General features: G+C 39.6%; 1 protein-coding gene and 1 long non-coding RNA gene across 2 annotated transcripts; one reads left to right on the forward strand and one right to left on the reverse strand.

Annotated features, from left to right (window-relative positions):
• Window positions 1-1,372: 1,372 nt before the first annotated feature.
• LOC145447623 (plasminogen-like) lies at window positions 1,373-27,674 on the forward strand. The gene is made up of 14 exons (XM_080325868.1): window positions 1,373-1,760; window positions 2,461-2,584; window positions 3,596-3,753; window positions 4,711-4,828; window positions 6,912-7,036; window positions 9,810-9,947; window positions 10,557-10,662; window positions 13,633-13,815; window positions 15,328-15,518; window positions 19,873-19,942; window positions 24,141-24,296; window positions 25,161-25,411; window positions 26,576-26,718; window positions 27,373-27,674. Exons 1-14 carry the CDS (start codon window positions 1,685-1,687, stop codon window positions 27,532-27,534), a joined length of 2,001 nt encoding a protein of 666 aa, XP_080181994.1. The 5' UTR covers window positions 1,373-1,684; the 3' UTR covers window positions 27,535-27,674.
• On the reverse strand, window positions 22,134-23,174 carry LOC145447631 (uncharacterized). The gene is made up of 2 exons (XR_013917668.1): window positions 22,764-23,174; window positions 22,134-22,281 (listed from the first exon to the last, which is right to left on the reverse strand). It is a non-coding gene; the product is annotated as an uncharacterized LOC145447631 (long non-coding RNA).
• Window positions 27,675-27,997: the final 323 nt, after the last annotated feature.

Below are 27,997 nucleotides of genomic sequence, written 5' to 3' on the forward strand. Positions count from 1 at the left end.
GTGAGCTCGTGACCCACAACCTCGATATATTTACAATATACGTATATGTTTAATTGGCTAAATGGCTGGCGTCGAATGATCTTGTCCTGGCGATATGAGCCCCACAGAACAAATGCCATCCAGCAGGGAAAAATTATTTGCCAGTAAGGGAATACAAATTTGAAATCGTGTGTGACTTTTAGTTTTGGTGATTTCCATATCTTTTGACATAGCAGATATAGGAGGTCACGAAATAGCATAGCAACACACCTCGTTCAGCTCTACCGGTAAATCTGATTACGGCAGCAGAGAGGGGATAAAAAATTGATAGCAAAATATATGCAATTCGCGATCATATTGGCTGATTCAATCACGAATTATATAATTTTTTCGCGCTTCGCGCGTTTAGTTGAGGTAGGGCGACACACTAAACAGTAGACCCAATGTAGCTGATAACTTGTAGGGGAAAAGCGTACAGGTTCAGCGGGGCTAAGGGGGTTCTTGGGGCCCAATACCAACGTTTTTTTTTTGGCGAGGCTAACAAAGTGCTGTTACGGTCCTGGTGGGGAATAAAGGCTCGGAATAAATCTGAAGTGAAGAATGAAGTCAAAAAATGTAAGAATTACTGATCTAGAGGCATACGTCTTGACGTCATGTACAAAAGTAATATCTTCTGCGGGCGATACGTAGAGCTTACCATTACTTAAATTCACGACGCCGCAAAGACTTCTTGCAGTCACGATAACGAATAACATTGAAAGACGTGTTGCGTCCATACGTGTCATATCTTACTTGGTTTGAATGGCATGCAATTTGATGTTCAATGTATGTCTTAAACAACGTGTGGACAGCCAAAAAGAGACATATTGAAACATAAGAATTGATTGAGATAAATTTACTTGACAATTCGCCTTCGTTTCCGGAGCAGCTTCATATTTCCCTGATACCGAAACGGTTAAAATCAAAGTTATTTTGACTAGGAGTCGAATCATGTCACGATTATTCTTGAATGTCACTTAATCCCAACTCGACTCATTGTGGTTTTATTTAAGGATGCAAACCTTTCCCTTTCCAGGACGTGGTCGCATGCGGTACCGAGAGATATTTAAATTTCGATCGTGTGTATCTTATAATGAAGGACTGAAAAGACTTGTAGCACGAGATTGAATGTGATGGGATCCTATGACCTAAATACGGGTTTATAAATGTGTTATTTTGAATTGAACTGACGAACATTTCCGGGCTTGATTTAGCCCTTCGAACTTCCCTCTATTGAAAGTGAGCCAATAATTTGAATAGGACTTGATATCGGTACGAAGAATTCTCAACCAACATCTGCCAGGCACTACAAAATACCAGTTTACGCTATGATACACCAATTAGCTGACTGTAGACATGACAGGGTAGAGCCTTGAGCATCGTTAAATTGTTACGAAATGATTTGAGCAAATTCCAAGATCTATTTCGAACAGTCAAGCAGAAGGTTTTGATTTGAATTTACATTTTTGCATTTCAGCAGACATTTACAGAGACGCAGACAAAAATACACAGTCGGTAAGGTGAATTCGCGACGTATGCTGTCGTGATTTAAATTCTGACCTTTCTAGGACAACGCGTCTAGTCCAAAATGTGGCTTATAGTATGTTGTAGTTCTTTTAACATTGCGATTGAATACGTTTACATGTAGGTGCAGAGCAAAGTCAGTATGGTATATAATTGGCTCCCCGTCGTCGTTCCGGCGGTATTTTTGTTGTTCTTAATACACTGGACGGAAAGTGCAGGTAAGACTTAAATGCTTTCAACTTTTTTTTTCAGTCGCCTGAGATGACATGACCTTTTTTGCCGTTGCTGTTGTTCAATTATCAACGCGTAATTGACGAATTTGAAACTTTATCAACACCCTTCTCTCACGCCGCATATTTATTAGCAGCTTTCATTGAAAGATGTGTGAAATTCTACATCCCTTGCAACAGAAATCTTATATTGACTTAAAATTAAGAAACACTGTTTTTTGTAAGAATTTGTGGTGCGGAACCCACGTTCTGACGACAGTGATTCGCAAATCGCATCGTGTGGTCCGTGCTACAAGTCTACAGATCGGGAATCAGACAAAATTTTGCATCCTGGTTTAAAACGACCCATTTCCAATTGTCCATGAATATCGAAACGTATTAAAATCAAACAAAAACAGAAATGAACAAGTGCAACAATGTTTGCTACGAGCATGCAAAAGAATTCACCTCATCAGTCTATTGGATATATAGTTAGTGTAAGTTCGCCAATCTCGTAAACTACGCTAGAATATTCAACATGATCCGGTACGAAGCGACTGAATACGAGCACTGGATATACTGAATTGAATTTTTTTTTAATTAGTCTTTTTTACTTTACAGTAGAAATAACATATGAGCTCATTATTGCATATTTATATCGATAGCAGAAGACATTTTCTTTGTTAACGAATTTCGTGAACATTTTCAGGGCCCATCGATGGCTACAAGACGTATGAAAAGAAAAGACCAAAGGGAGTGAAACCGATAAAAGCAGATGGACTTAGTGCCGACCTGTGCCTCGGGTATTGCCAGGAGAACGCCCTAGATTGCTCGTGAGTAATACCATTTCTGAGTATGGCCATTGTAGGGTTTCTTGAAGCCTTGTGAACACATATTGCGATGGTAAATATTTATTATATCATTCACCTGGCCGTAATGCTATTGTGCTGCCTTTTATCGAGGAGCAATAAACATGACTTTGGAGTCTGATATGAATGAAAAGGATTCAAGATTTTTGCCCTAATTGGATTTGAATAAGCTATATTTCAAATTTAGATTTGGATTTGGGGATGAAAACTCCACAAATTTTAATTATCTTAGCAACAGAGCTAGCCAGCTCTGATCCTAATGGAATGTGCCTATACCATGATAAAGCGGGTGGGAGTCATTTTCAAACGAGAATAAAAATACATTGTGCATGTCTAAACCGAGTAAATGCTGTCCGAATGTCGGTTGTGTAATTTCATATATGTAGATCTATGTTTAAACTAAGGGCTGATACATGACTACCCCTTGCTAGGTCAAATCCATCTATCCGAAATCTTAATGTTCCATCTGTGCTTTACAAATAGTTGGACAGTGATTCCTGGATCTGTGTATGGCTTTCTATAGGTAAAAGTTCGACTGTTAGGGAATGTGATCACATGCTCTGGAATCTCATCCATCCAGCTCTGATATTTAGAACGTTGGTGTGCGATGTGTGCGATGCAAAATATACAGCGTTTGGTTTTAATGTTGGCATCATTTATTCTATTTCCCCCTATATTTCCATTATTCAAGGTCATTTGATATGGAAGAATATCTGCTACTCTGAACGTGACAAAATGACTTGCAATGTCTTTGGATCCAATCAGAATAGGATCTATAGTACAAGACAAGTCATAGCCTACCAGATACCACCACTGCACAATCGTGTTGTTCAAAGTGTAAGAGACAAAAAAATTCGATACGGTCATACCCCAATTGACAAGTGAGAATAGTGACCATAGCATGGATCTTCGACGATATCGCGAATTAACGTTTAATGTCGATGCAGCTCATCGAATCATTTCAATATTCTTTAGAATGATCGCATTTCGACTGAGTGGCTCGAAACTCGGTAAAAATCGATGTTTCCTGTACACGTCAGAACTCGCCAGGAGCATACTCACAGGGACAGCGGCGAAAAGGCGTTTGGTCGACGCGAAGGTGTTCAATACCTACATTTTGAACGACATCGTTGGTGAGTGAATATTTCTATATAGGCCTACACTACATTCCTAATAACAAGATTACTAAAAAACATGCTTCTATTTTTCTGATCATCCAGGCTTATGCCTTGGAATGATACCATTGTGAGAATCATATACGATATCTAGATGGAATTATTTTAACCGTATTCTTGAGCATATTTGAAGCTATTCTTTCAGTTAAAGTTGGAAACTAAAAAAATTTCAGCTCTCATTCTTAAATTAGAATTAGAATTACTAAATTCGCATAAACTCGGGAATTGAGATAATTTACGAATTAGACATAAAGACAGCTATAATCACGTTCAGTTCATATCAAATTATAGTTCATTCTAAAAAGCATGTGAATGGGAAATTTCTGTACACCAAGGCTTGACTCGTTTCGTATTGCATTATTCCCCTGTACCATTTTCAGGTAAACCAGAAATTAGATTAGAATTAAGATTAGTGCTTAAAAACATTTTGAAAATTAGATCATAATTAGATTACTGGTATTTCTCTCTAATTTGTAGTCCAATGAAACAATTAAAATTATCTAGTCCGTGTCTGTTTCCAGATAGATTGGTTGGAATTTAACGGAACTGCAGCACGTGTTCCTCTCAATTAGCCATCAGAGGAAGATTCAGCTTCTGATAGTATTGAAGTCTTTCCTCGACAATAATTTGAGCTTGGAAACACTGTATGTTGTACCCCTTGATAGTGCTCTATGCGACCAGTTCTTAGGCTTTTATTAACATGAAGGTAAGCTAGTACACCTTAATACAACACGGCAATAAAACAGAGTTTACGCAGGTACAACGAACAGAAACGATGCCACACTCAACTTGTACCGAATGAAATGAATAGTCACGATGTAAAACAAATCAGAAAGCTATCAGCATAAACACGCCTCTTGTGGTCAAAAATATCTTGATAGCCTCACTGTAGCCAGACTTCCTCTCGATTCACAGAGTCGGAATGCGTACGCGGTACTGACCACAGTGACTATCGCGGTACCGTAGCCGTAACCGCGAGCGGGAAGCGGTGTCAGAAGTGGACCGCTAATCGTCCTCACGTGCCTAATTACAGGTCAGTAGCATCTTGATGAACGGAAAACTAATAGTCGCAGTAACGGCTGCGTATTTATGATATGATGATATAGCTCTTTACCTGCAACCTAATGCTACGATAATCAAAATGTTTTACGTACTTCTTTATAGATATAACGTCTGAACGCTCCATATATAATGTTATCGTAACTCTTTTATGCGCTTTAATCCATTAGCAATGACTCAGCCCAGAAAGATATTCGACACCATACGTACTAAACATCTTCCTACTACAGGAAAAATGTAAACCATATTCATGCGAGTCTACTCACTGCCACAGAGTTTTTATCAGTTTGTGACATTTAGGCATGATTTTCATTGAGACCCTCCTTGTTACCACATTCCTGTTGGCATATATGCCGATAAAGTTTTAATTAGAGGATATGACATAGAAGAGACCGTTGGCGCAACCAAAACATGATGTAAATATTCAGGTATATGTCATTCAACTGCAACGTTAATCTAAATATTGGAATTTGAAATTGACAAATTAGTTCAAGCCAGATACACACTATGAACGAAAAGCGTATTTTCGATGATTTTCATCTTAACGTTTGGTGTAAATCAGGTGATAGGTACTTTCAAAATCATCTGATGAATATGAGTCAAAAGGTTTTTGTTGTTGTTGTTTATTGAAAGAAAAATTTGGCGCTTATCACCTGTTGGTCTTTCGCGCCACGGTCAACAACGGCGTAAGAAATAAAAGGCAGTCAATGATGGCGTACGTATGAGTCATGAGGTGATACACGTAGGTAAAACCCACTACACCCCAGAGATATTCGCTAAAAGGACTGGTACAAGTAGGCTAACTCATTTTTACCGTTTGGAAGAGCGTCACAGCACAGTTAGCTACCTTGAGTGTGCAGTTTAGCTGATTTAACCCAACGCTAGAATTAATATCTGATAAATACACCTATTCCCACCCATGGCTTCAAAGAGCGGAATATGTTGTATTTCATTTTTACACTACGGTTAATTCACTGCAGTCCACCATTTTAGGTGGGAATTTGCGAGAGACACAAAAATTTTAGCTATATAAAGCAAAATCGCCGAGACATTTTTCGATTTAATTCAATTTATTGCTAGTAATTTCTTTATTTCATTGCGCTACTAGACTGCGATACAACGAAAGATATTAGTAGATGTCGAAACGACTTAAAGTAGTCTTCGAGATCAGACACCCGCTAAGCCTAGGGCTGTATAAAAAAGGAGTCATGCACACTGAATGAATAGTAAATGAGGATAATATAAAAGGACAGGGGGTAAAAGAAAAGATGGCATATTTCGGAAGGCGAAATCGATATGTCAGGACGTGGTCCGGTATAATAGAGGGCAAACTATAATTTATTCAGTCGAAAATGTTTGTATCTTGACTTGAATGTAGACATGATCGATGATTGTTGGATACCCGGCGAGATACTGTTCCACAAATCGGGTCCGGTATATTTGATAGAGTGATCTTTTTTGCTCACCATATGATAGTTGGACGACGTGCACGCGCGTGTGTCGTACTTATGCACTTTTGATACCGGGGTAAAGAAGGGCCAGTGGCCGCAGTGGAACTGATACATAAACTTGGCCATTTCTAGTTTCCGTATATCTGTTATGTTTAGGACACCGAACCTTTTGAGCAGTGATTTTTTGGACACACATCCTGGTTTCTTTGGAGCCCTGGCCCTGGAGGAACTGATGTTGTCGTTTTGGCAGAGGCTTCAGTGCAGTTTTACTTGCAGCCCCCCAACAGATGATGCCGTATTGTAACTTCGATTGGAATAACGATTTAAAGAGTATCAGAAGGACATGTAATCTCTAAGGCTGCTATGTCACAGACTGATTTATTATGTGACGCGGCCCATTTTCAATAGACAATGACAAGACCATCTACTTTTTTCATGGGCATTATACCTGACATTTAATTGTGGATCTTTTAATCATCTATGTCAGGTAGTTTGCTGATAGAATCAACGCATAAATCATTGGTTTGAAATGAGTAAATACAGATTTACTGTATCACGTCTAAATCCGTATTTTCATTCAATAAGAAGCAATCTATCTTACTGCAGACCAACAGACAACGGCGGGAATCATAACTATTGCCGAAATCCCGACAACGACACGCAAGGAGTGTGGTGCTACACTAGAGATGCAAATGTGAGGTGGCAGTATTGCGACGTTCCACAGTGCGAAGGTAAAGTGTAGCAATAAAGACACACTCCTACGCACCTGCAAAATCTATCTATATATTCCATAATAAACGATCTATATAATTAAAGAGTTCGAATGATATTTATTCATGACAGAGTAGAGGTCAGTGATTCCCAACCGTGCCTTTATGCTTGCCTTCGTGCGGCTCGCATTGACCCCTATAAATTTCACGAACGTATAATAGACACATGGTGCTTGTTTATATAAATAGTTCCCGTCGATTTTTATATATCAGAGTTAAAGTAGCAGACAAGACTAGAATCAAACTCGTCACATACCGGATATATCTTGCGTTCTACTGATAATATATATTTGTAGATTGATTCGGTGAAGAGCATATTAAAATAATGGCTTATAGGCTAGGGTTACCTTACCATATTTTTGTTTCACAAATTTCGGGCGCTCTGCAGCGCCTACTAGCGGATTTCAAATTGAGGTGTGAGCACATTGTAGATCAATATGACGTCACACCAGAAACACTTTGTCCATCGATCCGGTTCAGGAGTATGTGGTTGTGTATTTTAAATTGTAACCAGGGCCGAAGCCAAATTTTTCAGCCCCCTCCCGCCCAAATAAACAGTCATTTTGGGCCCGCCGTATATGGGTTATTCGATGCAACTTCTGGGGGCTAACCATATCCATCTGGTCGTTAAATGATTTGAATGAATTTTTTCGATAATATTGGCTCTTCCATATATTACTGTATAATTTTGATCCTCTCTCCGTCCACAGGATCAGAGTTATCGGTAGAGCTGGTGCAGGATGGTGACTTCGAAAATGCAAGAAGTGTAATTGTGCATCGTTAAATCATGTTCATGTCAGGCCGATAAGATTATTTATCAGCCTGATGAGCACTGCCGAGCTATATAAACACCGCACATCCGGTGGTTTCCAACCATTTATCGTCGCGACTTCATTTCCAATTTGAAAATGTGCCTTGGCCCAGCTCAAAATTTGATGAGCTTATTACTAATTAAAGGTCGGCACATTTGCCCAGATTTACTCACGGCCTAATTTGGAAGCTAATTACGTTCAACATCTTCACGAACCCCAGAATAAAGGCAAACTACCCCCAGGTTTAGAACCACCATCTTTTAATAAAGCATCCAAGCAGCCTAAACCGACTCTATGAATATACCGTTATCTTGTAATTCCGATTACAATTAGACTTCTTTGTGTAAATGAATGTTATTTTTTTAATTATTTTTGATCGCAGTTTTTGCAAGGGTGGTAGTCTCCATCTTAATACCAATATATATGATACTAAATCGCGCGCAGCGCAAAGAAAAATATCATGTACCATAAATTTGTCCAAAAATAATCTTCTGTATGTTGATTTACGAAAAAATAATGAGCTAATTACTTCAAGCTTTCGAAATTCCGGACATTTAGGCATATTTTAAAAATTCCTCCCGGACGCAAGTTTTAACAGTGAAGTTCTGGACATGTCCAGGAAATTCCGGACGTATGGCAACCCTATTATAGACAAGCATACATTGCAATCCATCCGATATTACTCTGTTTATGTTCACCATCAACAATTTGCATCGGTTATTGCAGCATTGACAGATGCAGATTGGCGAGTGAATGAAACTGTAAATGCACACCATTACTACAATGTAAGATATGTGTCAATATGTGATACCTCTTCATTAGGGCTGTTCAAAAATAACTTTTTTTCTTGAATCTTGCTGGTTACTTGATTAAATCGTTAGGTTGCCTTAAAAAACGACGCATACCAAATTTGAATTCATTCCGACAAATATTCGCGGGTTACGTAGAGTTTGAAAATTTTGGATTTGCCCAAAAACGCAAAAAAAAATTTTTCTCCAATTTTTTTGCCAACCCCATGAAATTGTTGGGCTGTCTTCAAAAACTATGCAAAACAAATTTGACTCAATTCCAAGCCGTAGAAGCGGAGTTATTCCAGTTTTTCGGTGATAATTCTTGGATTATCCACCAATCAAGGATAATCCCAGAATTATCGAATAAAAACTGAAATAACTCCGGTTCTACAGCTTGGAATTGAGCCAAATTTGTTTTGCCTAGTTTTTGAAGACAGCCCAACAATTTCATGGGGTTGGCAAAAAAATTGGAGAAAAATTTTTTTTTGCGTTTTTGGGCAAATCCAAAATTTTCAAACTCTACGTAACCCGCGAATATTTGTCGGAATGAATTCAAATTTGGTATGCGTCGTTTTTTAAGGCAACCTAACGATTTAATCAAGTAACCAGCAAGATTCAGGAAAAAAAGTAATTTTTGAACAGCCCTACTCTTCATACACACATATAGACTCTTATGTTTCACCCAGATAACATGACTTCCGGGAAGGCTTCTGATTTTCACTATATTACCTATTTTTCATCATACCGTAGCGACGTTTGTGTAATGTCGATTACACCTTATTCTGAACCTCTTAATTTCACCTAAGGTAGAAAGCGACAATCATCTCCAGCATTTTCCTGTCTTCTCAATTCACGATGCGTTTTGACCGTACGCAATTACGAAGATAGGTTTGCTGGCCTAATTAATGAAGGAGTCTTTATCAGCGATTCTGCCACGGATTGATAAATATCGACCGTGAACAGTAGGCTATGCGGAAAGTTGCATGAGAGCATTGTGACAGCATTCATTTCAGGGAATTTGTGTTGTGATGTATTGCGCATGACGTAACGTCGACATAGCTACCAACCAATTCCGCGCTTCACACACTATGCCTCAGTGAAAATAAGTATCTAATTTGCACCGTTAAATAGTTGCAGAATCGCCTTGCATCGTGTGCAATGGGAGAGATTACGAAGGAACCGTCAGCGTTACGCGAACAGGGAAAACTTGTCAACGATGGGATTCTGATACACCGCATTCGCATATGAACCATCCTGCAGCTAGACCAGGTTTGCGTTTTAGACACTGTGGTTTCGAACCGTCAATCATTCAATTATAGAGTGGGAAGTCATTTCGTGGTTAGCTGCTGCGCAACTACTTCCTTCGCTTCCTGAAATCTCATGATGTTACAGCACTGTATCGGTAATTATGCCCACAGATATTACTGGTCTTCTACTAAGAACAAGCCATTACAGTCGCGGTAAATCTACAATCATACGGAATGGCGATGAGGTCGATATTCATCTTCATTAGTAGCTTCATACAGAAATTTAATATGTTATAATGATTTGAATAGTTATATAATAGCCATAGACTTTGATACTTTTATAAAAATTGCTTAATAATGATGATTCATAACCGAAATGAATATAATTCCCAAATAGAAGTAAAAATGTATTGCAGGAATACGACCTTGCCATAAGTCAGTCAGTTGTACCATCTTGGATATAGCCCACATACATACACTTTTTTATATGAATGACTATAGTCATTCGCCATATATGACCAAGCCGCAGGTCTCGTCTATTTTCTATTAACTCACTATTGATTTCACTAGCACCACTCCGACATTTTACGTGGTTACAATTGATTATGAACCGTGGCATCAATTTTCGCAGGTGACAATTTGGCGGAGAACTACTGCCGGAATCCAGATGGTGACTTGAAGCCATGGTGCTATACAGTGGATGAAACGACGAGATGGGAGTATTGCGAATTCGATATGTAAGGAACATGCTGCAAATTAGGCCTTGGCGGAAAGAATTCTCGTAACACCGGCAAACAAGATATATGGATACTAACTACAGAGTACAGCAGGGGTGGCCAACCTGCGGCCGCAGAAGGAAATTTGTGCAGCCGTCAACACGTTATTCAATTGTAGTATGTGTTAGCGGCCGTCGACATGCAAATTTAATTTACGAATTGACTAAAGAATTTTCGTGAGATTGAAATTAATCTTGAAATTTTCTTCGCGCTGCGCGCGATTCAATATGACTTCATTTTTCAGTTTTAATATAGAATAGGGTTACCATATTTCAGCAACCCAAATTCCGGACAGTCTTGTGCGCCCACTAATGGATTTCAAAATGGGTTATGACGTCACTCCAGCAAAGCTTTGTTCATAGAACAGAGGTGGTCATGGTCCGGTTCAGGAGTAGCCTACGTGGCTGTGATTTTGAGCCCACACTATAGGGTAATCGATGTAACTTCTGGGGGGGGGGGGTTGCTTGCTGTGTGAATCTGGTTTCTATATGCATCTGCTCGTTGAATTATCTGAATTAATTCTGTCAATAATATTGGTCGTTCCATATATCACTATATAGATACTACTCTCCGCCCACATGATCAGAGTTAGCGGTAGTGCTGGTGGAGGATGATGAGTTCGAAAATACTGGGAGCGTAATTGCATATCGTTAAGTCATTTTCATGTCATACCGATAAGATTGTTAATCAGCCTTATGCCGGTGCGCACCACAGACCTTTATAAACACCCCACATCCAGTGGTTTCCAACCTTTTATGATCGCGACTCCGTCTCCAATTTGAAAAATGTCCCGTGGCCCAGATCAAAATTTTACGAGCTGATTACTAAAAGAAGTCGGCACCTTTGCCCATACTTACTCACGGGCTATTTGGGAAGCTGATTACGTTCAACATCTTCGCTAACCCCAGAAAAAAGGCAAACGACCCCCCCCCCCCCCGTTAGGAACCACTATCTTTGAATAAAGCATTTAAACGGTATTAACGATCTCTAGGAATAAATACCGTTTTCCTATAATTGCGATTACAATTTAGCTTATTCCAGTAAATGAAGGTCGTTTTTATTTAAAATTTATGGCAGTTTTTGCGAGGGTGGTAGTCTCCATATTAAAATCAATAAATGTGGTAGCAAATCGCGCACAGCGCGAAAAAATATCATACATCAGCATAAATATTCCCAAACAATATTGTTTTTATGTTGATTTACGAAAATAAATTATGAGCCAACGTCAAAATTCCGGACATTTGGCATATTTTAGAAATTCCTCCCGGACGCTACTTTGAACAGGGAAATTCCGGACATGTCCGGGAAATTCCGGACGTATGGCAACCCTAATATGGAAGCGCCCTTGCAATCTGAGCCCCACAGTAGACGCTAACAGCACAGTAAAATCATGCGCCCCATATAGAAAAACCAACTTGGAATGGTGTAGGCCTACTCCTCATGAAAGAACTTTGTTTATGGTACGTTTGGAAGATCCTATACCTTTCCACTATCATGATGGAAGGTCAAGAAATAACACCGTGCATCAAAGTGACCAATGACAATTGGCCCAACCGAAGATGCATCATCATTTATACCTCAACCAAATTTTCGACAGCACCCCTTCCATCAACTTTACCTGTGAATCTGATCACATGCGCTGATAAAGGAATACATAGTTGATAGTAAAATGTGAAATTAGTAATAATAATGACTAAATTGATTCGTGAATCTGTGAAAATTTTCGCTCTTCGCGCGACCGTCACGGATATCGGTAACTATTCATAACATGACCACGACCGCTCGTGATTTCAGTGCGTATAGTAAGCCAATTGGAAAAAAGTAGATCAGTTCGTATTTCACCGGAAATGGACATGAACAGTTTAACATAGGTATTTGGCGTCCAGTTAGTTCATTACGGCCATGTCAAAAAGGTTGGCCAACCCTGGTGTTACAGTATCATGCATTTCGACTGTCTTTAGTCAGAAATTACCATCGCCAACTATTTGTTGCGTTTACATGCAGGACTCCCAGCCTTGTGTCTCGCCGATACGTATGGGAACCATGCTCTGGTTAGCATTCCTATGGCGAAATCGAGTATACCTGACTGATTTGATTCCGAATCGATTATTTGAGTATCAATAAATCGATGTTATGGATAATATTGAAAGTTAAAATATGTATAATTGTATATTTCATGCTACTACAAAAAGATAAGGCCATTACTACTCCACCTACAGATGATTTACTATTTTACGACCGTACTTATTTCATTTCACTTTGTTATATAACTGCGGGTTGGTCACGATTTCACAAAAATGTCATTTCCACAAACGTGCTTCCCCACATTATGGATGATGTGATGCGAATGATTGAGGTTGCAAGTCTTCCGCGCGGGACTGTATACAAGTCACAAGGTTTCAACTCAATATTTTATATCACTTTTACGGTTTTGAGTCGAGTCAAGTCGAGTCATTTTCAATTCACCGCCGAGTCAAGTCCGAGTCCGGGTTATTGAGCAAAGGGTCGTGTCCGAGTCATAGTGTTGTGACTCGAGTCCGAGTCCAAGTCATTGTTCACTGTTCAGATTTGTGTGAAAGTCATGTTCTGCCCGCTTTTTCAACTGTTCGGGGTATATACAATGCTTGGCATCCATAATACAGTAATTTTTTGCACCCTTAACAGTTTCTGGCCCTATTTCCAATTACCAGTAGCCTATACTGATTGACGAAATACAAATAATTTGCTAACTTTACTATTCTTCGAAGTTATAATGTAAGGTGTGTGGCATGGGATGCATCAGTTCACTACTCGAAAAACCCGCCACACAATATACTCGACTACAATCACTACAATTCATATTCGAATCATTTTGCGCGCGCTGCGTTAATATATGCTAGGCACTTCTGCTTCTGCCCCAAACGAAGTTGAAATTGACGTCACCTTTTACAGCTGCCGTGATGACAGTGGAAATCCAATCGTTCCCGAAATAAAGAATACAACTGCATGTTACGTGGGCAAAGGAAACAACTACAGGGGCAGAGTCAGTACGACGATATCCGGTCGGACATGTATGTTATGGTCGAGTCAGACACCGCATGCCCAATCGAACACACCGGAAAACTATCCGTGCAGGTACATTAACAATGTACTGCCAATACTAGCAGAGTACATTGTTGCACCAAATAACTTCAGAATTCGAAATGTCTCTTTCTTTCGCGATTTAAAGTCGAATTAATAATGATAGTCATTCTTATTGGATTGTTTATTGAAACTGTAAGTGGATGACGCAAAGTGTTTCAAAGGGTGTATATTAGTAAATATTTTTCTTGAAATCACCAGTCGCTATGCTGACAACTGTGTGCACTTCGACATCTACTTGTTGTATGCAACATTTTGCGTTTTGGATTGAGGGTATCCGGAGTAGGCCTCATCTATTGGTTCATTTTCTGACATCAACGAAATCATCTCCCTCCGCACGAATGCCATTGAAACAAATCTTGAGAAATCCAATTCCCAGTCTGCTTGTGTACCCTTGAGTTCATGCCGTTCCATGGACTTGAATATTAAATGGTCGTTACCTTTAAAACATCGAATATTCACTTGTGGAAGTACAAACAGTAGACCATGTCTGAATAAGATCACATATACAATAATTGTCAAAGATACGTTGATCCGTCCCAAAATGTATCATCTCGCTTTCATATATCATATTCGCCACTATATACAGAGGTACGAGCATATAGTTGCAATGTGTCTATTATAACCGTGTTAGTTTTTTGATACTTGGATGCAGTCGAGCGATACCGATCGTTGTTCGGTTGCAAAGATATGCACTAATTTGGAATTAAAAATCATGGATTTGAATATTTTGACTGAACTTGAATATACGATGCTTCGGAACTTGACTTAGATAAAGACAGAATTTCTTAACCTAATAATCGTGACGTTCGGTGTGACCTTTTAGTGGCTTGCTTTTCATTACTGAAATAGGGCTGGGATTCAAAACATGATTCCAAATCAATTCAGGATTTTAATTGGATCTTTGATGTAATCTCGAATCTGAAATAATAAGTATTGAATACGTCGGTTATTCGTGAAGCATGTACTGCGCGTATCTATACTGCCTAATATTAGGGTTACCATACGTCATCTTTTATCAGATTTTTGAAAATTTCCTCCGAGGATGCCTAAATGTCTTCCTTTTTGAGATTTTGTCCTTTTTGTTGAAAATTTAGTTTATACATAGGGCAAAATTCGATTGAGATACAGTAAATCAGCACTGAAGTAACGCTCCAGTGGCTATTTCTGGAGCTGAGCCGGTAGGTTGACCTTTTTTTTAGTCAACCAACTAATAATGTGAAAGAAAAACCGTATTTTGGTCGCCGAGCGAGAAAGTCGACCCTTTATTAGTCAACCGACCTCGAAGTTGGAAAAATTTACCATTTTTTGAGGATTTCCCTCTGCTATTCTCAGTTTCAAAATTTTGAAAAAGTGTCCTCCTTTCCCGATTCCAAATTATGATAACCCTACCTAATATAACAAACACTTAAGAGGCTCTTCAGAAATGGAAATTTGATATATCTCTGACCCACATACTCTTTACCGGGCGATTTTAGTCAAATATGTTTTTCTACAAATATTTAGCGGGCTTGATTTTAACTACTGTCGTAACCCGTCTTCGTCTTACGACGAGGGACCATGGTGCTACACGACCGACCCTACCATGCGATGGGAGAAGTGTGCAGTACCGAAATGCGGTCCGGACGGAAGACCTCAAACAACGACTACAACAACAACAACAACCACTGCGAGGACCACAAGACCACCGTCGCCTAGTAAGTCCTTTAGTTTGAAATTTGTAATTGAAAAAAAACTGATGCATTGCGGTACGCGTCTTCGTGAAATGATGCCCAGTTCTGAAATCACAATTACATGCGAAAACGCCAGTAGCCTACTCAAGTCATTAGACCAGGGGTGGGAAAAGTACGGCCCGTTGCAGAAAATCCACGACAAACGTTATAAAAATGTCGAAAGTATTAGTAGTAAAATTCGAATTAATGCAACCCTGGTAAGGTGCCAAATAAATCTACAGAATTAATAAATTGTTCGAAACAATAGTAAATTATGTTGCTGTCGTCTTCACAAAAGAATGCACTGGCAAGTTAAACTCACTGTGCACACTGTGTGTTCTGAAGCTAAACCAAAATAAGCAATCGCTGTTCACACATTCATATTTCCATCCTGTTCTAAGAATTGACACAACCTACACCTTCATCCCCATAGAACAAATAGGTTATTGAGCAGGGGCGGGCAACTTCTCCAGTCGGCGGGCCGGATATGGGAAAATGAAGCACTTGGCGGGCCGGATTACGGAATATATACATTATACCTCAATCGCGTATTTATCCACCTATACCAGGAATCCATTTTATTTAATGTAAACTTCAAGTTTAAAGCATATAGTCAGAACAGTATTTACTGAATATATTTACAACAGCTATTGAAGTCAATCAGAGATCTGTGATCGTTTAATATTGTCAATTAGTTTTTTGAACTCTGGTTGCATGTCGTATGTGGAACACTGAAACACTGAAAGACTGATCGCGAACATCAGTTATATTGGAACGCGACCTTCCTCGTTAATGTTCGTGGCATTGTAGGGATCAAGTCACTACCATCGAGTCACAAGTCATCTCGAGTCATTGCACATTTTGACTCGAGTCAATTCAAGTCAAGTCACTTGATTTTCAAAGGTGACTCGGGTCAAGTCAAGTCAAGTCACTCTATATTTGGAGGTGACTCTAGGCAAGTCAAGTCAAGTCAAGTCGAGTCACGAGTCAAGTCACGAGTCAAGTCACGAGTCAAGTCACTAGTCAAGTCAAGTAGAAATTTCAAAGTACTAGACATGATTCGAAGTCATTACATTTTGCTGTTTTAAATACAGATGAAGTACCCATTTATTCGGAATCGACGAACCAATAAACAGTTTGTTTGTTTGTTTTGAGATATTCATGGTGTTTGTCGACTACTACGGTCATTTACACCAGGGCCAATATTCTTCATATTTATTCCTCAACTTGCCGACTCGCACGGCCCATTTCTAGGCTTTGCGTAAGACACCGCTTATACGCGGATTAAGTAGCGACGAGTAATGGAATGAAGAGTTGATTTTACTCGCGAAAGGCGCTATATCGCTCACGCATACGCAGAACTGCTCAACTACGGAAGTATAGCAGTGTAGCCTCAGTCTTTAAATTTCAGCCAAAACACAAGATAACATACAAAACCTCAGAATGTTTAAAAATGATCTAGTTCAATAAGCTACCCACCTACCTATCCACGATATATAATTATAAACGTATGGGCGATATTCGTTTGATTTAAATTATATACAAGAGGGTTGGTTGGGGTGAGCAAGTTTACGACAACGTAAGCTGTTATATATAAGCTCCGATCAGTGTTGTTGGCGATCAATTTATTTGTGATATAACAATAGAGGCTCGGCGAACTTATGCAAGATACAGCGATCTAGCCAACATCAATTACTTGATGACTTTAAATTTACTCGTAAATTTTTCTTCGATACGAGTCAATCTGCATTTCTGAAGTGTCGAGTCAAGTCAAGTCATCTTTTCAAGGTGACGCGAGTCAAGTCAAGTCATACGAAAAAGGTTACTCGAGTCATCCCAACACTGGTTCATGGTAGAAAATGTAAGTAGACCGGAACCGAGCAAGTAATTTAATGTCCATCTTTCCCAGGTTCGCAAACTTGGATTCATTCTATGACGCATAAAATTTGTCAATACATTCACAATAAAATTTCACTTTCAGAGTAAAAACTCTCGGCGGGTCGTACAAAATCCCTTCGCGGGCCGTATGTTGCCCGCCCCTGTTATTGAGGATGGCTAACTTATAGAATCTCGTTAATGTTTTTGACGCGTGTGCGTTTTCATATATAATATATATTTATAATCACCAGGTTTTCGGTTGCAATATAATTAAAGAAAAGATATCGTTTCGGCTTCCCCTGCGGATTTTACTATATTGTAGGGTCACCATACGCCCGAAATTCCCGAACAGGTCCTGAATTTCACTGTTTAAACTGCGTCCGGGAATGCTTGAAAGCGGGAATGCTAAAATACGCTTAAATGTCCGGAATTTTGGAGTCTTGACGGGAGCTCGAATTTGTTTCGTAAATAAGCAGGAACAATATATTATTTTAGGGATGATTTATATGCTACTTGTACTTTTTCGTCACGCTGCGCGCAATTTAGTTTGACATATATTAATTTTAATATGGGTACCCCCGTCCTCGCAAAAACTACAATCAAAAGGAAATTAAAATCTCCATAATATACTGTAATATGAATAGTAATCTCAGTTGTAAGAGAACGGTATATTACTAGTGTTCGTAAGGCCATTTGAGGCTTTAGTCAAAGATAGTGGTTCTCAACGTGGTGTCGTTTGCCCTTTTTTGGAGATCGCGAAGATGTTGAACGTAATGAGATTCCAACATAGACCGTAATTCCGGGCAAAGGTGCTGACCTTTTTTTAGGAATAAGATTACCAAATTCTGATTCGGGCCATGGAAGATCGGAAATTGAGTCGCGACCATGAAAGGTTGGAAACCACCGAATGTGCAACCTGCTGGTTGCGGGCCGGCATTGCGGCTCATGAATAGTCTCATCCGTGTGATATGAACATGATTTAGCGATGTGCAATAAAGTTTCCTGTATTTTGATGTCATCACCTCCACCAGCTATATCGCTAACTCTGATCACGTGGGCTGAGTGAGGATAACATTTTGTAGTGATGTATGGAACAACCAATATTATTGACAGAATTCATTTACAAAAGTTAACAAACCAGGTGAGAAACCAGATGCATGTAGTAAGCGTCCCGGAAGTTATATTGATCTCCTTATAGTGGGCCCCAGGCCAGTATTTTAATGGGCTGAAAAGTGTCGTTTCGGTCCTGGCTACATCACACAACCACTTTCTGCACCGACCTAACAGTATATCAGGGCTGTCAAACACACTACCGGTGGGCCAGAGAATTTCATCCGCCTGTTGCAGACCAAATGAGAATACCGACCCTAGCAATCACTAGAACTCAATTATAGAGATGGCCCAGTAGTAACTCGCGAACTAGTAGTAGTTTGTTTGTTTGTTTTGGGGTATTCATGGTGTTTGTCGACTGCTGTGGTCATTTACACCAGGCCGATATTCTTCTTATATTCCATAACTGCCGACTTATAGCACGGCCCACCTCTAGGCTTTTTGTAAGACACCGCTGACGCGGATGAGGTGGCGAGGAGGAGCCTAGGTAAACCTCCAACACTTAGGTATCGGAATTCGGAAGTCGACCTCGGTCGGACTCGAACCTGCACCCATTGGTGTTGCAGCCGCGAATTATACCACTGCACTATCTCGCCACTTACCTAGTAGTAGTAATTCACGACCTATGTTTAAAAATCCACTCAATAGCAATTGCAATCAATAGGCAAAGCTTTTTTAGTGTGACGTCACTGTATCCATAGCTCATTTGAAAACCCACTTGTAGGTGCTAAAGGGTGTCCGTAATTCGGGCCACGAATATATGATAACCCTACTAGAGTGTGGCCTGACTATGGATGCAGCCATCGGGCTGAAATGTTTGCTCACACCTACAGGTATACGAAAATTTCACTGTTTACAAAAGTACCATTATCAAACTAACTATCGGGTTACAGCAGCAACCAGGGTGTTGAATATGAGTAGGCTACGTCTGCACGTCTATGCCGGTGGATATTATATGTAGGAAAGCTAACCAATAACAGTGTCTCAGTGGTTAGGTTTCAGCTTATCCAAGCACGCGGGTTCGATATCTAGTGAGTTTCGCTCGCCATGAATCCAGCCAATGAGCGAAAAACTGCCGATCCCAAGGTCGCATGAATATGCGGGGTCGTGGAAGGAAAGTACTGCCAAATACCTCTTTGGATAACTGAGAACTATGCACACTGCACAGTAAGAGATGATCCGTTGCAGCAACCCCACGCAAGGCAGAAGCGCAATCCCCTCTCACTCCGCGGCCCCATTCAAATTACAGTATCCGCTTAATCCTTATGACAAACGTACACGATACACCATCAAAACACTGTTAATGGGTTTTGTATCGAAAGGTAACGTTCCCAATTTTGTAAATTTTCAGGAAACTGTGGCTCGCCGGTGATCGAACCCAATGTCAATGTGCAGTCTGAAGTGGCGGACTCTCGTGTCAGGCAAGTAACCGACCAACAGAGATGAAAACAATGCCCCAATTCATGAAAAGAAAAAATAATGTTTTTTCAAAGCCATGACGTCACGAATATTCAATTGTGACGTCATAAGGAATTGACATTGACAATTCAAAATATAGGGTAAATATAGCTCCTTTGACGAAATATCTGTACTATAACTGTTGAGCCGACTATTTTGAGGGTTCAAACCATCCCATATCGATATACCTCGTCTAAATAGGGTAGTAATTGTGCATAGGCTGATACAACATGTGTTTTAAAAAGTATTTACACAATTATTGCATAATTTTACAACTTAAAAAACACAATTATGGTTTTTTTTCAAAAAGGCCTTTGTTTAAAACACCATTTGTTTCAAATCCAACCCTTGACTGAATCATTCCTTCGATCTGCGATACGCAGAGGTAGTCAGAGTAGTGAACGTTGGTACTCAAATCAAAGTAGAAGTAGGGATTTACAAGACCTGTCTCATGACTCTAGTAGTTAATCTGAGGTATCAACACTTTCGAAATCTCAAGATGCATCTTCAAGACTAACGAACAGTAAGTAGGTTACATACCCAGCTATCGTTTCACAGAGTGTATTTCACGCGGTTCTTATGGCAATTTCTGTCGTGAAATTGTCGAAAACTTATCCCGAAACTACTTTCCTATTTCTCAAAATGGATATTGTAAATAGTGAATAGTTTTGCCATGGCCTTAGCAGTGTACAGGTAGGCCGATCATGATCATATATGACGCTTTAAAGACTGAATTCGATTGAATGCCTGGCAATTTCATAATTTCCGACGCCACGTTCTTCTTGCGGAATGTACGCCCTTTCATCAAACATTTTCCTCTCACATATTGGGTCTGTACTGTCCAACGTCATATCTTATTTGTCTATGAACAATTCCCTCGCTATAGAAACTGTTCAAGCAAAAGTGGAAGTCGTTTAAAATTGGTCATAACCACTGGAGTTAGTAGTGCAGGCTTTGCCAACTTGAGGCTAGAGTACTATGAAAACGTAGGCGCACTACGTTACACAACGTTGGGCAATTATTTTTCTTGGCGTGCCAAATGTGCAGCAGAATATACTTTGACGGGTCGAAACAGAAGTTTAGACTGTGCGGTGCCTTGTCTAGTTTTACTTCCAAATTGAAAGTGGTGAATTACATTATTAATACATGCGGCCAGGTGGATATGATAATATTAGGCTTCGTCCTGAGCTATGTATGCTTTAGTAAAATATCCTTACTGTTTTGCTAACTTCGTTAGCAAGTCTGTCGCATCAGCCGAGTATATGTATTTCACTGCATGATTTTTCTCATAATGTCGACTCAAATTATAATCCTTAACCAAGGAGATCTGCTCGGTGGTCATTATAGACCAGTTTACAGCCGACTCCGGTAAACAAATAAATGTATACATAGTGCTCCAAATCTTGTTGAAACGTCGGCCTTCCGTCGCACCTTTCATTGCTGGACATATTATCGTTTATGAATGAGGATAACCGTTAATCACGTGCACTGAATGCATTATTTTACGAATTAGGAGTCGGAAACATATGACGTAAGAGCTTAATGCACAGACCTTGTAATTCCAAATGTTATAATGGTCACAAGCAAGATTTGAACTTGAATATGGAAACAGGAACATATCACTTTATTTGTTACGGCACACTCTGCTATATTGAACATTGGTTTGGTGCACAAGGCCGTAGTTGCTAAGCACCATAATACCCAATATACATACATATATTGACCGCGGGTCACTCATACGACGTACACTGAAAAAAAAAATTACCTCGATTTACCGCGAAATGTCTGGAAGCAGGGTGGCCAGCCACTTGGCAGTAATATAACATTACCGTCACTCAATGTAAATTCAACTTACAACCGTCCGGTAATCAAACTTTACATGCCAGACTGTAATGTTACAGTCACCTCTGGTATATTCAATCTACATTTTCTTCTGTAAATTTACCACCGAGACTGTAATTTTACCGCCTTACCTACCTACCTACAACCCTACATGCTGTCCTTGCAAACCAGATTACATGCCAGCTTGTAAATTCACGTCTCAGCCTACATCCATACCTATCCCAAAGCAACGCGATGCCAAAATACCGCAAAAGTTTCTTCACGCTCTCAAGACGACATTAGGACAACTGTATATTCATTCATGATTCACGATGGAGGTATAATTCTTGTTTAGGAGGCATGCAAATATAGCACGAGTGGTCCCAAGAAAAGGTGAATTAATTCCAACGCCGGATAAACTTCCAATTGTTTCTTTTTCTCGTCTTCATTCCTTCTGTGTGACTAGTATCTTGCAGTTCCACTAAAAATGATTCATGCGTAAGTCACTATACTAAGCCAAGTTGCTAACCTAGACATGACTTATAAAGACTAAGACAAATAGGCTAACAAAAATATAACAATTTTTGAAGTACCGGTACTGGTACATTGTGAGTTGACGACTCCTCATTTGACATGATATAGCAGAGATTCATGACTTAAATGATCAATGTATTGAAAGAAAAGGTTCCTCATTTGATGCGGCATGTGAGCCAAACATCCAGCAGTGGATGAAAACATATCTAAGCTATGACCCGATAAATGTCAATAACAAGCTAACAGTTTCAACTACTCCGCGGCAGAGTATGTGGTGTCGCAGGTCATTATACAAGTCGACTAATATCCCAAAATAGAACTGAGAATGGGGCGACTGAAATATTTAAATCATGAAACCAAAGTCATCCGGGTGGTGTGCACAGTCGTAGATATTCACGGTAACTAATACTATACAGTAGGCTACTGTACCTTTTACGATGCGCATCCCATTCATCAGTCCTGAGAATCTTCAACGAAAGTCTCTACTTTCTTCAATCACAAGTCACAAGCTTCGCACCGTCAGCCTTAGCATGCCCAAAGCTCAATATTAATGGCCGACCAGTCGGCTACTCGGCTCGACACGCAGACGACTTTGAAATCAGTGATATTCATCCGCTCACATATGCCACCAATAATATTTACTGTCCACGTTATAATGTTCAATCCAGGTTGGTTTTTCATACAGAAACATCCATCAACACCTATAGTCCCTTTCTTTTGCATCTAATTTCGTATATATTAATATTTATTGCTCCACGTGTGGTTCCCTACTTACTTACCAAACCGGACGCTATCTGTGATGTCACAGTTGATTGTTGGTTGTTTACTACGAATCTCAGAAAAACCGCAACGCGCAACCTAAGGTAACCTATTATATGTCGCCGTGTCTGCCATTAAGAAATGGTCAATTGAGCCTGCTGCTGTGCTGATATTTCTAGTTTCAGGAATAAGATTATATATCCTAAACTGATTTTTGTAACTCATTAGCCCTATCTGTTACAAGAAATTTAACCGCCGAGACCGACCGTGTAGCCATAGCCTTATAATATAATGTCTATGGTGTAACTATACATTGTCAGCTGCTTCTTGCACTCAACTGTGCACTATACCGAAATTGGTTCTAGGGTCAACCAGTTCCGTGTGACCTAATCCTGTCTCGCGAACGAGGTTGAATCAAGTCAAATCGCAACAAGAATGATATCACAGTGACATGCACTTCCACGTATCCACTGGTTGCTGGGGCTTGGAAGCTAATCAATTTTGCCAATAGCTTGGTAAAATGCCGTAGCGAGTAACTGTCAGTAACCTTGGGAAGAAATTCTGGTAACTTGACTTAGCAGCTAAATTAATGTAATATTACATATCAAAATATAAAATGACAAGCTACACGCTGCTATTGGCTACGACCGGTAATTCGTTGTAAAATTTACAGAAATTTCTTTGTAAATCTACCAGATTTTTTTGTGTGTACGTCGGTTACGTAATCACGGTACTTAAAATAAACTAGACTTCAAAGTTCACGCTTTTCCTGTTTAGTTTATATAACACAGCCCACAGTTTTAGTCCGCTCATTAACATTAATAAATTTATTTTATGTTATAAAACTTTTCGCGGGTCGGTCAGAATCACGTCGCGGGCCGCATTTGGCCCGCAGGCCGCACAATGTCCAGGTATGACGTTACTGAACATCTTTGCATACAAGTTATGTCACTTCACTCCACTCCAAAGTTGATGTCCCAGTACATAACTAACAGGATTGAAATATACAGTTACGCCGTGAATCTTGACTAAGCCCCTACTTCGCAGGATCTTGGGCGGCAGCTACGCCATGCACGGGAGCTGGCCTTGGATGGCGAGTATTCGAGTGACGTTTCGGCCGGACGATTCACATTTCTGCGGCGGTACCCTCGTCGATCCGAGATGGGTTCTTACAGCGGCGCATTGTCTAGACGACGGTACTTCGTAAGTTTCAATCCCGGGCCTCTAGCTGAAGTACCACAGGCGAAATGCAAGGTGGAAATACTATAGACACTCTTCAGTAGAAGACAATAGTGTTCGAAGTAGTCAGAGTTGGTACCCAACGTAGAAGTAGAAATAACGCCTTAAAGTTATACTCAATTACAAGTAGAAGTGCGAATTCCAAGACCTATCAAAATCGCTTCAAGTGAAGAGAGAAATTGATAGAGAAATAATAAAGTACGCAGTTTAAAAAAGTAGATTTGGAATTGAGCAATTTATCGGAGGTAGCTGCAACCGAAATCTCAAGATGTATCTTTGCGACAGACAAAAAATTATTAACGACGCTACATACTAAAGAGGATTTGTTTTTAGACTACTTCTCGTTTCCCATTAAGAGTTTTAGACAAAACTAAGTATTTTATATAATTTGGATTTTAAAAAGTATAAATTAGTTTTGGGGTAAGAAATTCCCACAAGAGCCGAGTGAAATAGGTCTTGTATCATGGTAACTGAATATATTCTCGAAGAATATACCGATATATAGTCTAATTAGCTATTTTTCGTTAGCTTCGAAAACGCATCTTGCAATTTCGAATTATTAATCACCTCCGATTACCTATACTAAACGTATACCAACACTTGAACAAAAACAGTACTTAATTTAGTACTTTTCATTCCGTCGTAGTTTTCTCTTCCACTTGAATTAGCTTTGGCATGAATTGAAACTGCTACTTTTACTTCTAATTTAGTGGAAATGCAGGGCTCTACTTCTACCTCTGCTTAAGTAGTAACCGTGACTATACTATGACTACCTCTTTTGTCGTCATCCAGAAACACCCCGCAGATAATTTACCACGAATATTTCAGCGCTAGACTTCTGCTCATTCGAATGGGTCATCACGTTGGCAACGAGCCACAAGCTCAGTCGAGACACGTGCTGAATTATTATATCCACGAAGCATATTCCAAGACTAAAGTCATCAACGATATCGCTTTGATCGAACTGAAATCTCCGTTCGTATTGACTGATTACGTGATGACCGCCTGCCTGCCGCACCCCGAATACATCGTACCTGGAGGCACGAAATGTGTGATTTCCGGGTGGGGGAGGACATTCGGTGAGTGGTAACGATTGGTTGCATGACGATAGTGTATAGAAGAACCCTATAAAGACAGATATATCATTTGAAGAGATTCTTGATGGTACAGAATTTTAATATACAATTTAGTAATACGTTCCTATTGACACGATCCGGAATATTTTCGGCTGACTCTCCTTAGGAGTAATCGTCAGCAACTACAGTGTATAATAAAATAAAGAGAACATTGTATATCAACAATCGTATCCATGTTGGTATCAATATCGCACATAACATTCTCTTCGATTCTCTACTAGTTGCTGACGATTACCCCTGACGTGTGCCAGCCGAAAATATTCGGGTGTATTTCAAAGCAGATATATTACTCATTTATTCTCACTAGAGATGAATAGTGATACACGTGGTATCAGCATAGATATGGATGACTATTTCTAAAACCGGATTTGAAAATAGAATTTGGATAGTTCTTCTGTTTATTCCGAAGGTTGATTTAGACCTTGACGCTGAATTTCTAAAGACTTCCATGTGAAGCTTTGGAATAAAATCATTACCGGATATGGACTTGGGGCATGATACACTGTAGAATCTCGGATGAAAAATAGTTGTCTTTATCAGATTTACAATATAGCGTAGGGATCAAATCTTACCATCGGCCATTTTGGGGGAACATTATGCTTTCTTTTGCCCTTTTTATTTTATCTAATTGAAAAGTCGATATATATATATATATATTATGCTTAGAGAACGTTTTCAACTAGTGAAGTAATCACATACATAAGTCCTTGTTAACTTGTGCCATATTTTCGCGCCTTAGTGGGCCGGTTGAGGAAAACAGAACCAACTCCATCCTTGGGATATATTTCCATATGAATTTGTTGTGTTTGACTCGTATTCACCTATTGGAATCAGTATGAATGCGGAATTTCTCATCAGATGTAACCTTTTTAAACTGATTTACAGCCTAAGCTAGGGTAGAAATCGATTGTTGTGGAAGAAATGAGTTGCCAATTTGGAATTACAAAGGGATTTGCATCCCATACCCAAAAAAGATCTGCATTTGAAAATATTCAATCCTATCATCCCACTGCTTTTTAGGCTATAATGCTCACCAAGAGCGGATTGAAATTCTCTGCACCTCAAATGTTTGAAATGTTTTCAAGATGAGGTTACTTGCACATTTAGACCCTTCCCATAACGACGCGCTAAAGGAGGCTATCACGACTGTAAACGACTATAGGACGTGTCTCCGTTTCTCGCATCGTCACATGCTAGACAGGACGCAGATGTGCGCTGGTGAACCAAACAGTGGTCAAGATACCTGCAGGGTAATGGATTCGTTGCGTGAATATAAATATGGTATCGGCAGGGGTATAAACAGCTTAGTGAAGTAAAGAAAACGACGTAATGGATCTTTATTGCTTCAAAATTAATGTTATATCAAATATATCGATGACGTGGCTGTGTTGCGAAAAGTATTTACCTCGGAGCTAGAAAGCTCGTCGATATCTTCATTGCTTTATTACTTATTTGTATTGATTTCAAACTGATGTCTGAGCACACAGATTGATGTGATACTGTTATGTGAGGTAAATGCCTAGTCCAGTTCCACCTATGAATAATAAACATATACTTATTACATACTGTTGTGAATTATATAATTCACTGTAAAACCATGTGGATATAAACTCTGGTATGAGGCTATGTCGTTGTACCGAATAGTACCACTGAATTAGTAATAGTGATGCTACATATACATAGGCTAATAAATTGATTATATGATCAGCTTGCTCTCTTGTGGTGTTCTGTCATTTAGAGGCTTTGTAGCTAGAGTTTTTGTTAAAACATATTGCTGGGCGAAGGAAATGAGTTGGCTTTCTAGACAAGACTTTGGCCAATACGAGATATCACACCCACATAATGAATAAAATCCTATCATGAGCGGTCCAAATAACCCATGAACAACGCGTTCTATTACGCAGGGAGACAGTGGCGGACCGATGTCTTGTTTTGACGGCGAAGCATGGACCGTACAAGGCGTGACATCTTGGGGTAGCTCGTGCGAAAACAAAAAGGGCAGCTACGGAGCTTACACAAGAGTGAGCAAATATATCGACTGGATCAATGGGCATATTGACACATAATGAGAGCAACAGGAACTTGGGCTACGGAGCCGGTTTATATTGCCGGATTCCACATCCACCCGCACTTCAATTCTAGTGAAATATATTGTGTTATCTACTACTGCTATTATAATCTATTACACAGATTGAGTTACGGTTAAGCTTGATATTCGTGTTATGTTGCTGTCATAAATGCGTAACAGGTAGAACACCGTTTTAACTGCGTGGGGGAAAGCTGTCATGGATGCGTCGCCTCGATAAAACACCTGATTTACTGCGTGGATAAGCCCTCATTGTAGGAAGATCATCGCATATTGGTTTCATATTGCTTATATCGCTTAGTGATCTCTAGTTTATTATAACAGGCTTATTCTCCAACGTTGTTGGTATTGAATCACGATGCAGAACAGATCAAAGAGATTTAGCCTATTGTCTAGCTGGATCCTAGTTTTCTGAATTGTTTTGAACGTCACAGTGAAAGGGA

Source organism: Botryllus schlosseri, chromosome 1 (assembly GCF_051294905.1).
Source record: "Botryllus schlosseri isolate E-star chromosome 1, Bs_hap1, whole genome shotgun sequence".
In the NCBI taxonomy this organism is placed as follows: domain Eukaryota; kingdom Metazoa; phylum Chordata; class Ascidiacea; order Stolidobranchia; family Styelidae; genus Botryllus; species Botryllus schlosseri.

Excerpts from the sequence above, each read along its gene's own strand:
- LOC145447623 (XM_080325868.1), top strand. The coding sequence starts at position 1,685 with ATGGTATATAATTGGCTCCCCGTCGTCGTTCCGGCGGTATTTTTGTTG. Across the intron at positions 24,297-25,160 it reads TGTCTAGACGACGGTACTTC|CGCTAGACTTCTGCTCATTC; the intron begins GTAAGTTTCAAT and ends CGAATATTTCAG. Across the intron at positions 25,412-26,575 it reads CGGGTGGGGGAGGACATTCG|ACCCTTCCCATAACGACGCG; the intron begins GTGAGTGGTAAC and ends TTGCACATTTAG.